The sequence below is a fragment of the Ranitomeya variabilis genome, chromosome 3, assembly GCF_051348905.1.
Source record: "Ranitomeya variabilis isolate aRanVar5 chromosome 3, aRanVar5.hap1, whole genome shotgun sequence".
Classification (NCBI taxonomy): Eukaryota; Metazoa; Chordata; class Amphibia; order Anura; family Dendrobatidae; genus Ranitomeya; species Ranitomeya variabilis.
In genome coordinates this window covers 126,273,936-126,287,662 of record NC_135234.1, presented here as the reverse complement: position 1 = coordinate 126,287,662, position 13,727 = coordinate 126,273,936, and the positions used below count along the sequence as shown (strand labels likewise).

At 41.8% G+C, this 13,727-nt stretch overlaps 1 protein-coding gene across 6 annotated transcripts in view; it reads left to right on the top strand.

The window, feature by feature from the left end:
* CDKL5 (cyclin dependent kinase like 5) overlaps positions 1-13,727 on the top strand; it is a 381,431-nt gene that overhangs the window by 167,621 nt on the left and 200,083 nt on the right. For all 6 annotated transcript variants that reach the window (XM_077294660.1, XM_077294657.1, XM_077294659.1 and 3 more), the window contains 2 exons: positions 941-1,112; positions 9,756-9,790. In XM_077294660.1, the coding sequence (XP_077150775.1) occupies positions 1,049-1,112; positions 9,756-9,790 (99 nt within the window). In that variant the 5' untranslated portion in view covers positions 941-1,048. The remainder of the gene's footprint in view (positions 1-940; positions 1,113-9,755; positions 9,791-13,727) is intronic.

Here is a 13,727-nt window from a genome sequence, read left to right as displayed (position 1 = left end):
TTTTAATTTTCTTAAAATGCAATGGGATAAATTAATTAAATCCTAACTGAAAAATCTATATAGCATTTCATGCATTTTGCTTGGGATCTATTTCAATCAGAATTTATCAGCTACTTTTTTTTATTTTATACCTACAAGTCTTCTACAACAGTTATAGACATAGACTCGTTGATTCAGCTATTTTGCAAGGTGAAGCCAAATCTATGCCCCATAAACAATGAGAACACTGTTTGGGGCATTATTTTTTATTTTTTTTACTTACATGCTTATATTTTTGGCTAAAAATCATTTTAAAATCGTTTTTTTTTTACTTTTGAACATTTTATCTTCTATATTCTATATGTATCACAGTAAGAGATGATCAAGTCAATTCAACTCAAATTGAACTTGTGTTGAATTTTTAGAAATTAAAACAATTTGCAATTTATTTCGTACAAATCGCCTAAACCAGCTGCAGACCATTTTAGCCTGTATAAAAGCAGAAGCAGAGAATGCAGCAGCCATTTTCTGGTGCATCTGGATAGTGAAAGGATGTCATTGCTTAGGGAGGTATGGAGAGGTTCATAATACGCTGGAGATACTATACAGAGAGTGTGTGAAGATTACAGTATAAAAAAAGAGAATAGTGTTCAGGGCTGATGGAGTCTTTGGAGTACTTTTCTATTCACAGCTAATCCAATTTTTAGGAACATTTTAGAGCTAGCAAATTTGAATTTCAAAAGATTACATAGTTCCATGTTATATAGGTTGAGAAAGCTTGATCTTTTTGAACCTATGCCTTTTTTCAATCGCCTCATCTAGAATTCTGTTCTGCTAGAGACTTTGCAGTCTCTGTCTTTCTGAACCATCTTTTAAACTGTTTTATGACCAATTAAAATTTAATATGGGCCCAATGGTAAAATATCAGTTGGATGATAACTTTTGTGTTCTTCTCCCATAGGTAAAAGCAACATGCAATCATTTGGAGACAAATAAGCCGTGAAGATTCTCCCTCACACATCCGTTCTGCCATGTTTCGTGGCTGTCATCATAAGCCGTGTTTGTCTTCATGAAGATTCCTAATCTTGGTAATGTGATGAATAAATTTGAGGTCCTTGGAGTTGTAGGTGAAGGTACGTTTCAGAATTTCCAAAAACTGATGAACTCTTGTCTAAAAAGAAAAGCTGAAACGTTTTATATAATATATCGAATGAATTTAAACTTTTGAAATCATCCTCAAGCACATTTTATGGGTTTAACGTAAGTGTTAAAATTTAAAACTCAATTACATTTACTCAAGAAAAGATTTTGGCTTAGATTTCCATCAGAATGAAATTGACTGTAGTGTCCAGTAGAGGTAATTTACCACATAGGGATCCAAGACTCTGTGCAACATGAAAAGCTCTAATTGTTCTCTGATGGATGAGTGTCAAAAGCTCATGTCTGGAGGGAATCACGTTTTATCAGAATTCTTTACCACTTTCCTTTCTAGTATAGATAACAGAGGAATGGCACAGCATTGAATTCTAAGAAAAGGTTCACCTTAAAGGAGATATACTGTCAGAAAATGACCTATTGTTTACATTTTTTTTTTTTTTTGTTAAACGTATTTTTTTTTTCAAGTAGCAATGTTGTATTTGTTTTTGTTCAGTTCATGATGTTTATTAAAATGCAAAATTAGTGATACTGCTGTTTTCACAGTGGCAACTATAGCTACAGATCAGGGGCGGACACTGACAGCTTGTGGCCCCTGTGCAAGAAATATGTTGGGGTCCCCCTCCTTTTATGGCTATATATGCACGACCAGCTCTACCCTCGCCTACTGTATCCTCACCCATCCCTTGTAGATTGTGAGCCCTCTCGGGCAGGGTCCTCTCTCCTCATGTACCAGTCGGGACTTGTATTGATTAAGATTATTGTACCTGTTTTTTATTATGTATACCCCTCCTCACATGTAAAGCGCCATGGAATAAGTGGCACTATAATAATACAATATATATATATATATATATATATATATATATATATATATATATATATAGATATATATATATATATAGTGTGTGTGTATATATATATACAGTGTGTGTGTATATATATATACAGTGTGTGTGTATATATATATATATATATATATATATATATATATATATATATATATATATATATATATATATATATATATATATATATATATATATATATATCCATACACACACACATATGTTTATATATATCTTACATAGTCTCCTTTATTATGTACTGTATATTGCCATCACTTATTACACAGTGCACCGTCCCTTACATATCGGATTATATAGAGCCTTGTCTTTATCACAAGCTGTCCTCTTTTGTTAAATATATAATGCAATGACTGCTGATGGAACCTGAGAAAGCTTTTTTTCCTAATGGGGGTGCTGATAGACTGGACTTCTGGTCACCGCCTCCTCCATCATCAATCATTTTATATTCTAACGAGAGGACTATGTAATAAAAGAGGGTACTGTGAATAACAAAAATAACAAGAATACAGTATGTAAGAGAGAGTGCTGTACATAACAGCAGAGGAAGCTATGTAATAAGGGATGGCACCATATATAACGAGAGGATGTACGTAATAAGGGATTGTATTATACGTAATAAACGAGTAAACTATGTAACTAAGGATGGCGGTATACATAATAAGTGAGTACACTATATACTAGGGGACTGTGCTATGCATAATAAGTGAGTGCGCTATATACAGTGGGTACGGAAAGTATTCAGAACTTTTTCAATTTTTCACTCTGTTTCATTGCAGCCATTTGGTAAATTCAAAAAGGTTCATTTTTTTCTCATTAATGTACACTCTGCACCCCATCTTGACTGAAAAAAACTGAAATGTAGAAATTTGTGCAAATTTATTAAAAAATAAAAACTGAAATATCACATGGTCATAAGTATTCAGACCCTTTGCTCAGTATGGAGTAGAAGCATCCTTTTGAGCTAGTACAACCATGAGTCTTCTTGAGAATGATGCAACAAGTTTTTCACACCTGGAATTGGGGATCCTCTGCCATTCTTCCTTGCAGATCCTCTCCAAATCCATCATATTGGATGGTGAACGTTGGTGGACAGCCATTTTCAGGTCTCTCCAGAAATGCTCAATTGGGTTTAGGTCAGGGCTCTGGCTGGGCCAGTCAAGAATGGTCACAGAGTTGTTCTGAAGCCACTCCTTTGTTATTTTAGCTGTGTGCTTAGGGTCATTGTCTTGTTGGAAGGTGAACCTTCATCCAAGTCTGAGGTCCAGAGCACTCTGGAAGAGGTTTTCATCCAGGATATTTCTTTACTTGGCCGCATTCATGTTTCCCTCAATGGCAACCAGTCGTCCTGTCGCTGCATGTGAAAAACACTCCATAGCATGATGCTGCCACCACTATGATTCACTGCTGGGATTGTATTGGGCAGGTGATGAGCAGTGCCTGGTTTTCTCCACACATACAGCTTAGAAGTATCACCAAAAAGGTCTATCTTTATCTCATAGTCTGGGAGTCCTTCATGTGTGTTTTTTTTTTTTTTTTTTGCAAACTCTATGCAGGCTTTCATATATCTTGCACTGAGGAGAGGCTTCCATCGGGCCACTCTACCATAAAGGCCCGACTGGTGAAGGGCTACAGTGATAGTTAACTTTGTGGAACTTTCTCCCATCTCCCTACTGCATCTCTGCAACTCAGCCACAGTGATCTTGGGGTTTTTCTTTACCTCTCTTACCAAGGGTCTTCTCCCACAATTGCTCAGTATGGCTGGATGGCCAGTTCTAGGAAGACTTCTGGTGGTCCCAAACTTCTTCCATTTAAGGATTATAAAGGCCACTGTGCTCTTAGGAACCTTGAGTACGGCAGAAATTCTTTTGTAACCTTGGCCAGATCTGTGCCTTGCCACAATTCTGTCTCTGAGCTCCTTGGCCAGTTCCTTTGACCTCGTGATCCTCATTTGGTCTGACATGCACTGTGAACTATGAGGTCTTATATTGACAGTCCTATCAGTTTATTTAAACACAGATGGACTCCAATGAAGGAGGAGAACCTTCTCAAGGAGGATCACAAGGAAATGGACAGCATGTGACTTAAATATGAGTGTTTGAGCATAGGGTCTGAATACTTATGACCATGTGATATTTCAGTTTTTCTTTTTTAATAAATTTGCAAAAACTTTTACAATTCTGTTTATTTTCAGTCAAGATGGGGTGCAGAGTGCACATTAATGAGAAAAAAAGGAACTTTTTTAAATTTACCAAATGGCCACAATGAAACAAACAAAGAGTGAAACATTTAAAGGGGTCTGAATATGTTACGTACCCACTGTACATAATAAGTGAGTACACTACTGTATATACTAAGGACTGTGCTATCTACTATATACCGGTAATTGTCTAAGCGTCACTTCCGTCTGTCTGTCCTTCTTTCTGTCTTTCTTTCTGTCACGGATATTCATTGGTCGCGGCCTCTGTCTGTCATGGAATCCAAGTCACTGATTGGTCGTAGCAAAATGCCCACGACCATTGCCACGACCAATCAGCGACGCGCACAGTCCGGAAGAAAATGGCCGCTCGTAACTCCCAGCACTCAGTGCCCGGCGCCCACATACACCCCTCCGGTCACCGCTCACACAGGGTTAATGCCGGCGGTAACGGACCGCGTTATGCCGCGGGTAACGCAGTCCGTTACCGCCGCTATTAACCCTGTGTGACCAAGTTTTTACTATTGACGCAGCTTATGCAGCGTCAATAGTAAAAATATCTAATGTTAAAAATTATAAAAAACCATTATATACTCACCTTCAGCCGCCTTTCCTGCTCCTCGCGATGCTCCGGCCGGTCCATGCAAGCGGCACGTTCCGGTGGCAAGGATGGTCTGGGAGAAGGACCTGCCATGACGTCACGGTCATGTGACCGCGACGTCATCACAAGTCCTGCGTGCCTGCGCGAGAAGGACCTGCCGTGACATCATGGTCATGTGACCGCGACACGGTCATGTGACCGCGACGTCATCACAGGTCCTGCGCGAGAAGGACCTGCCATGACGTCACGGTCACGTGACCGCTACGTCATCACACCATGGGACCGGAAGCTGCTGCCTGCACCCCACACAGGCGACAGAACTATAACGCGCCTGCGGAAGGTGAGTATATGTTTATTTTTTATTTTTTTAACCTGTGACATACGTGGCTGGGCAATATACTATGTAGCTGGGCAATATACTACGTGACTGCCCAATATACTACGTGGCTGGGCAATATACTACGTGGCTCTGTGCTGTATACTATGTCACTGGGCCATATACTACGTCACTGGGCCATATACTACGACACTGGGCCATATACTACGTCGCTGGGCAATATACAACGTCGCTGGGCAATATACTACGTGGCTGGGCAATATACTACGTGGCTGGGCAATATACTACGTGGCTGGGCAATATACTACGTGGCTGGGCAATATACTACGTGGACATACATATTCTAGAATACCCGATGCGTTAGAATCGGGCCACCATCTAGTACATAATAAGTGAGTACAGTATATACAGTTGTGCACAAAGTTTACATGCAGAATTTATGGATCTTGGCCTTTTTTTAGAGAATATGAATGATAACACCAAAACTTTTTCTACACTCATGGTTAGTGGTTGGGTGACCCTGATCAAAAGTTTGCATACCCTGGTGATTTTGCCCTGATAATATGGACAGAAGTTGACACAAATGGGTTTAAATGACTACTAAAGGTAACATCCTCACCCCCACTCCATTATTACCCTCTCCCAACCCCCATTATTGCCCTCTCCACCACCCCAATCATTGCCTTCTCCACTACCACCACCTTCATCATTTCCCTCCATCACCACCATCATTGCCCTCTCCACCACCATTTCCATCATTGCCCTCTCCACCACCATTTCCATCATTGCCCTCTCCACCACCATCCCCATCATTGCCCTCTCCACCATCTCCATCATTGCCTTCTTTCCCACCACCTTCATTATTACCCTCTCCACCATCTCCATCATTGCCCTCCCCCCACCACTTCCATTATTGCCCACTTCCCCACCACTCCAATCATTTCCCTCTCCACCACACCCTCCATCATTGCCACCACCCCTACCTCTTCCATCATTGCCTTCTCCACCATCTCCATCATTGAGCTCTCACCCACCACCCTCATCATTACTTTCCACTATCTCCATCATTGCCCTGTCCCCCACCACCTCCATCATTTCCCTCTCCATCACCCCATCATTGCTCTCTCCACCATCTCCATCATTGCTCTCTTCCACACCACCTACTTCATTGCCCTCTCCACCATTTCCATCCTTGTCCTCTCGCCCCCCACCACCTCCATCATTGACCTCTCACCCACAACCTCCGTCATTGCCCTCTCCCCCACCACCATCATTGCCCTCACCCACCACCTCTATCATTGCCATCTCCCCCACCACCTCCATTATTGCCCTCTCCCCCACCACCTTCATCATTGCCCTCTCCACTATCTCCATCATTGCCCTTTCCAACACCACCTCCATCATTGCCCTCTCCCCCCACCACCTCCATTATTGCCTTCTCCCCCACCACCTCCTTCATCCATCATTATCCTGTCCACCTCCCCCAATGTATTGTTAAAAAACACACCACTCACATCTCTGCACATTTCTAAGATTGCCCTCATTATTAGCCGTCATGCAGGGGCCCCCCTCCACCTCCAGGCTCCAATGCAGATGCAGCGGCTGCACCAGCGGTATGTCCACCCCTGCTGCAGATGCAAGTTTATACTGACTGATAACACCTATATGCTCAGCTAGTGACATGGGATAACTGATGTGGCTGTCCCTAATAGAGAAGGCACAGATGGTTTATATGATCGATTGTGTGTAGGGAGGGAGCAGGAGCTGCTGGGTTATACAAGAACCAGACTGCTCTGCTATGTAGCCAGAATTCTGCATTTCCTTTGTAACTGGGGCTGATATACCAGCCCCAGTTACAAAGGAGATGAGATGAAAATAAGATAAGATAAGATTTGCATTATAAAATTCTACTCCAAATGTATTTTATGATCTTATGTAGGGGCACAATGCGTAAAATAAATGAAAGAAAGGTAAGAAAATGACCTTTTTTTATTGATACACTGTAAATGCCAACACTACTCTATAATGTCCCATTTTTATAATAATGTCACCATCCTGGGCTCTTTCCTGTATTAATGTCCCCATTCCTGGGCCCCTTTCTGTAATGTTCCTGTACTGGGTTCAAACTGTAGCAATGTTCCTTGTCCTGGCCTCAACCTGTGATGTCACCAATCATGAGCCACTTCCTGTAATAATGTCAACCACCCTTGCCCCTATATTTAATAATGTTCCTTATCCTGGCCCCCTTTCTATAATAATTTCACCATCCTGGGCCCTTCCTGTAACAATATTCCCCATTCTGGGCCACTTCATGGTATAATTTCCCTCATTCTTGCCTCTTCCTATAATAATAATAGTCGTCATCCTGACACCTAACTGTAATAATTTCCCCTATCCTGGCCCCTTATAATAATGTCCCCCATCCTGGGCCCCTTCCTGTAATAATGTCCTCCATCCTAGGCCACTTGCCTATATAATATCCTCCTTCCTCTGCCCATTCTTACATTAATATCCATCATCCTGGGCCTATTTAAGTAAAAATGTTCCCTGTTCTGCCTCTATTTTCCAAATAAATTAAAAAATAAATGTATTTTCTCCCTTTACCCTGCTTCCCACAGCGTGCAGTGTCCAGTTCCATAACTGGCACAGAGGCCGGGAGCTGACTTTGGTGTGACTGCTACCGGTACACCAAGGTCATTTGCTGTCCTCTGATTGGCTGGTGGCATATATTGCAGTACAGGGAACCAGTGGGTCGATTTACTGCAGTACATTACAGCAGAATATGCATCCTTGGATGCACACATCCAGCTGAAATAGACCCAAGTGTCGGCGGGTCCCCTTCCCACTTGGGACTGGTCACAGTTGCACCCTCTTCGACCATGGACGTTAAGTCCCGCCTAGAGAGAGTCATACATTCGACTCCACCTCTTCTTTTCCAGTGGTGCACAGCAGGATCCCTTCTTGAGACATTTGATGGTGGTCTCAAAGGCTGGTTATAGCATGTAGAGCCATTCACAGCTGCTACACAATGCAAAAAACTGTACCACTTCAATAAGTCAATCTGTGGGGGTGTCGGAAATTGGACCACCATTACATAAATATTAATATTCCTCTAAAAAAAAATTCAGAAAAATGAAATGTGGGTCACTTTTAGAACTGTGTCATCATTACATAGTTTGTCGTTGGAAGTAATAATTGAATAGTACCAGCAAGTATAGGGACACTCAAAGGGTAAATGGTTAGAGTTGGGTGAATTTATTCAAGTGGATTTGAATTCTAATTGAATTTTTCAAAAATCTGTATTCATCAAAATGCTGAATTTTTTTTTTTTTTTTTGTAATTCGCTCCTTGCAACTTCAGTGAAATGGTTGTCTGCCGTTTGGTGAACTGTTGAGGGCCTGCAAAGGGCTAAAACACAAATAGAATACTAATGCTCACCTCACCACTTACCTCTCTTGCCACCTTTGCTGATAGCTCTTCCCCATACGGTATGGCATCTACTTGCTAAGGCTTCTTTCACACTTCAGTTGTTTGGCGTCAGTCTAAATCCGCCATTTTCCTCAAAAAACGGATCCGTTTTTTTTTTCGACGGATCCGTTTTTCCCCATAGACTTGCATTAGCGACGGATTGTGACGGATGGTCGTCCGTTGCATCCGTCATGCGACGGATCCGTCAAAATTTGGCGGACGTCATCTAGACATTGACGGTCATTGCAACGTTTTTTGTCTGCGTTGAAATGGCGGATCGCGACGGATCCATCGCGTCCGTCATTTCATAGAATGGCCACCTATGGGCGACGGATCCGTCGCGACCGTCATTTCGGCGGATCCGTCGCCCCAATCCGTTTTTTCAATTTTTTTCAATTGCGCATGCTCCAAAAAGTATATACAACCCCCGAGTAACGGATCCGTCAAAAAAACGGATCCGTTACATCCGTTTTTTCAACTTTTGTGACGGATCCGTCGATCCGTCATTATGTTGGAAGTGACTGACGCCAAAAAACTGAAGTGTGAAAGAAGCCTAAGCAGTGACCTCCGGCCACAACTTTACTCTGAACATCTGGTCTCAACATGCACTGCGGCCTTAGGATATGTGATCTACCCACATGCTTGCTATAACGTCGTAGGGACATCATGGGCTTAGTCGCCCTGGGGTTTCATCGAGGAACAGTGAGCAGTGAAGGTAAGCGGTGATGTATTCATTGTTTGTTTTTTCTACATCTTAGGTTTATTATGCCCAGGGGTCTCTCCAGACCCAAGAGTATTATGAGCACTGTTCACCAAGAAAAACTTTACTGCAAGTTGAAATTTCCAGTAAATTTCCTGAATTGGCGATTTGGCAAATTCAAATCTTTTTCAATCTGCTCATCTCTAGGAATGCTAGTTGTACATTTATTTATATTTTTCCAGTAGGGATAACACAGGCGCAGAACAACAAAATACAAGTATTTACTCAAGCAGACTTGTCAGGAGATCTGGCAGGTCCTCTGCAGGCTGCACAGTACGAGGATTATGGTAATGGAGGAGATAAATGCATTCACAGTGACTCATAATCTTGATTTGCCAGAATGAAGAAATGTGCACAATATCTGTAACTAGTTCTCCTTTTTTTACCTCCAGGTGCTTATGGAGTGGTGCTTAAATGTCGACACAAGGTGAGAACAACTGTTTGCATTGTTTTATGTCGATAGGCGAGCCATAATAATAATTCTATGCTGTGAAAACAAAGTAGGCCTTGCAAACTGCCATAATAATGCTTCAGCATATTTAAAGAGGACCTGTCACTTGCTCCAAAGTATTGCATTAAACACCTTGTAAAAGTCTCTGATCTCCCCTGATTTTTGCTACTCGTTTCATTTTTGTGCGCTCCATTGCAGAGATATTCACATTTGTTTCATCTGGAGCTCCTTATGTGAAATCTCTGATTGTAGTGCAACAGGGCGTGTCTTCAGAGTCTTCTTTAGGGGTGTGCGCTTTCACTTCCCCTCCCAGATGTTGCCATTAATAGCTCATCTGATGATCTATCAGTCTGCTTAGTTGTGATTAACATCATCGGGGAGGGAGGGGGTCAAAGAACCTGCCCCCAGAGAAGTTTGGCTACCAGCAGAGATGAGGTAGGGAGAGTTATATGGAAATGGAAAGCGAAAAGAGGCCTATTAGGGAGAACTAAGAACTGAATAGGGGAATAATGTCTTGCAGGGAGGAAAGATGTTGAAATCTTTTTAAAATGTATATATTCTGCATCATGCCATTATACAAAGTTGTACATGACTAAGGTTTTCAGCAACGTCTTTATAATAATTACCATGGAGCTTTGAAAACAGATGTTTTAAGGATAGTTTTCCTTCATCCTTGGTGCTTTTTGTGTAGCGTACATGTAGATTATGAGACCTGTGTGGATTTCAGATGTGCACAAGTTCACTGGAGCAGCGCTATGCATTATACTCGCCCTTTTCTTTGTACATGGCTTACCCTTGGGTTGCGATTTAATATCCTATCCACCTTCTTGGATATTGACGTAAACGACATCACTATATATCGTATTTATTTTCAGGTCGTAGGCTGCGTCACTGTTATTGCTAGCACCATTAGTTAATAGATGCCATATCTAACCCCTGCGCTCTGGTCTTTCTGTAATTGTTGCCACGTGGCACTTATATGTAACAAGTATCCGCTAGATACATGTTCTGTATTCTGATAAATTGATGCTTTCACTACGTGTAAGTAACAGCTGCACCTTATAGAGTATTTGTGCTAATTTACGCCTTGTCAAGGTATTTTTTACCTACAAGTCAATGGTAATGTAACCTTTTCCAGGGAAGATGGGCGTCTACAGGGACTGAAAGTCACTCACACCTCAACAGCCCAATGTGAAAGGCATAGACCTCAATCAGAGCGTTCTGCGGCTTCTATTATGTTCACCTTGAAAGCGGCATAATCTGAAGACGAAAATACCAACTGCATAGAGAGGATTTCATCAGACTCAATGCCAGTTTCATAATACCTCTTATTTTAGTTTCTTAAATATTTAAAGGGAACCTGTCACCATGAAAATGCCATCCTATCTGCAGGCGCCATGTTATAGAGCAGGTGGAGCTGAGTAGATAAATATATAGTTATATGAAAAAATAGTCAGTATAGCCTGTGTTTTATAAATTTAGAATTCTTCACTTTCTGGGATATTCAGTCCAGTGGGCGGTCCTATCAGAGACTGACAGCCACCGCTGTATTGATACTTATACATCGAAGCTGTCAGTCACTGATAGAACCGCCCACTGGACCAAATATCCCAGAAAGAGAAGTTTAAATTATTATAACACTGGTTATACTGACTATTTTTTCACATAACTATATATAGATAAATTTGCAGATTATCATTTGAACAGATAAACTTGGTACTTCCAGGTCTTTGGAAATTGTTCCCAAGGTTGCACAAGTCTTGTTGAGGTTCACAATTTTTTTTTTTCTGCTTTCTTGGGCGATTTGTTCAACTTTTTCCTTGATGTCAAGTGAAGAGGCAAGTAGGTGATAAATTACAGACACAAAGGCACTTACAATTAAAGGGAACCTGTCACCCCCAAAATCGAGGGTGTGGTAACCCCACCGTCATCAGGGGCTTATCTACAGCATTCTGGAATGCTGTAGATAAGCCCTTGATGTATCCTAAAAGATGAGAAAAAGAGGTTAGATTATACTCACCCAGGGGCGGTCCGATCTGGTGGGCGTCGCGGTCCTGTGCCACCTATCTTCATCAGATGACGTCCTCTTCTGGTCTTCATGCTGCGGCTGGGCTTCTCTGACCTTTCCTGGCACCTGCGCACTGCGCACTGCAGTACTTTGCGCTGCCCTCAACAGGGCAGACAAAGTACGCCTTCTCCGGAGCCGCAGCCTGAAGACCAGAAGAGGACGTCATCTGATGAAGATAGGAGGCGCCGGACCGGACCTCGACGCCCACTGGATCGGACCACCCGCCCCGGTGAGTATAATCTAACCTCTTTTTCTCATCTTTCAGGATACATCAGGGGCTTATCTACAGCATTACAGAATGCTGTAGATAAGCCCCTGATGCCGGTGGGCTTAGCTCATCATGGATTTTGGGGGTGACAGGTTCCCTTTAACTCTAATCTTGTCAATTAGTGTAGAAATCCATAACCTAAAGGCAGAGTCGACGTGTATGTAAACCCCTGACCCACTGGAATTTTGATATAGTGGCTGAAATGATTTGTTTGTGAACATTTAGGGCAACACGGTGGCTCAGTGGTTAGCATTGCAGCCTTGCAGCGCTGGAGTCCTGGCCTGGGTTCAAACCCCACCAAGGACAACATCTGCAAAGAGTTTGTATGTTCTCTCCGTGTTTGCGTGGGTTTCCTCCGGGTTCTCCGGTTTCCTCCCACATTCCAAAGACATACTGATAGGGAATTTAGATTGTGAGCCCCAACGGGGACAGCGATGATAATGTGTGCAAACTGTAAAGCGCTGCGGAATATGTTAGTGCTATATAAAAATAAAGATTATTATTTGTTGGAAATATTGCTCTTGTTATGTACAAAGTAGATTTCCAAAACATCTTACTAAAACTGTAGACCTGAAATATGTGGAGAGGGAGAAATATGAGTTTTAATTACTTCAGCCTAAGTGTATGTAAATTTGTGACTTCATCTGTAGTAAAAAAAAAAAAAGTAACAGCAACATTATAGTTCCCATTGCCAAGCAGATCACCGACTAAACAGTAGTTTTTAGGGTATGTGCACATGTTGCGGATTTGCTGCGGATCCGCAGCGTTTTTTTGAGGTGCAGAAACGCTGCAGATCCGCAATTGATTTACAGTAATAATGTAGATCAATGAGAAAAAAAAAATGCTGTGCACACTTTGCGGAAACTCCGCTGCGGAAACGCTGCGGTTTAAAAAAAGTAGCATGTCACTTCTTTTTTGTGAATCTGCAGCGTTTTTGTACCCACTCCATTATAGAAAACCGCAGGGGTAATAACCGCAGCAAATCCGCAAGAAAACCGCAGCCAAAACGCACACAAAAACGCTGCAGAATCGCACAAAAAAACGCAGGTGCGTTTTCTGCCAGGAGAGAGGCATAATCCGCACCAGAAATTCCTAAGCCTAATCCGCAACGTGTGCACATAGCCTAAGGTTTGTCAGTTAATAGCAACCAAAAGGTCAGAATTCACACTATGCTCCAGATCCAGATAGTGCTTTCCAGTCTCCTGCTGACACTGTTACATATGTGGAAATAGTTCTGATTGTAAGAAAATCATAGCAGCATTACTTCTTGATTCATTTTCAGTTTAATTTCTGTTACTAAACTTTGTTCCTGTCCATTTTGAGAAATGGTAAGAAAACCTATTTGTTGCATATTTTTGCCTTTTTAGTGTATTTGTATTTCCAATTAGACTGGGTAACACTGGGTTAATGATTTACCAGTCCTCTGGCTAATTTTGTTCTACCCACATGCCTCTGCAGGTTTCATGTGGAATGAAGCACATGCAGTAACCTGTGAATATTTCATGAAGGTAATCAATGGGGGTGTAGAGAAGGTTCGTTAATAGCACGGTCTTAATATTGACATTACACGCAATGCT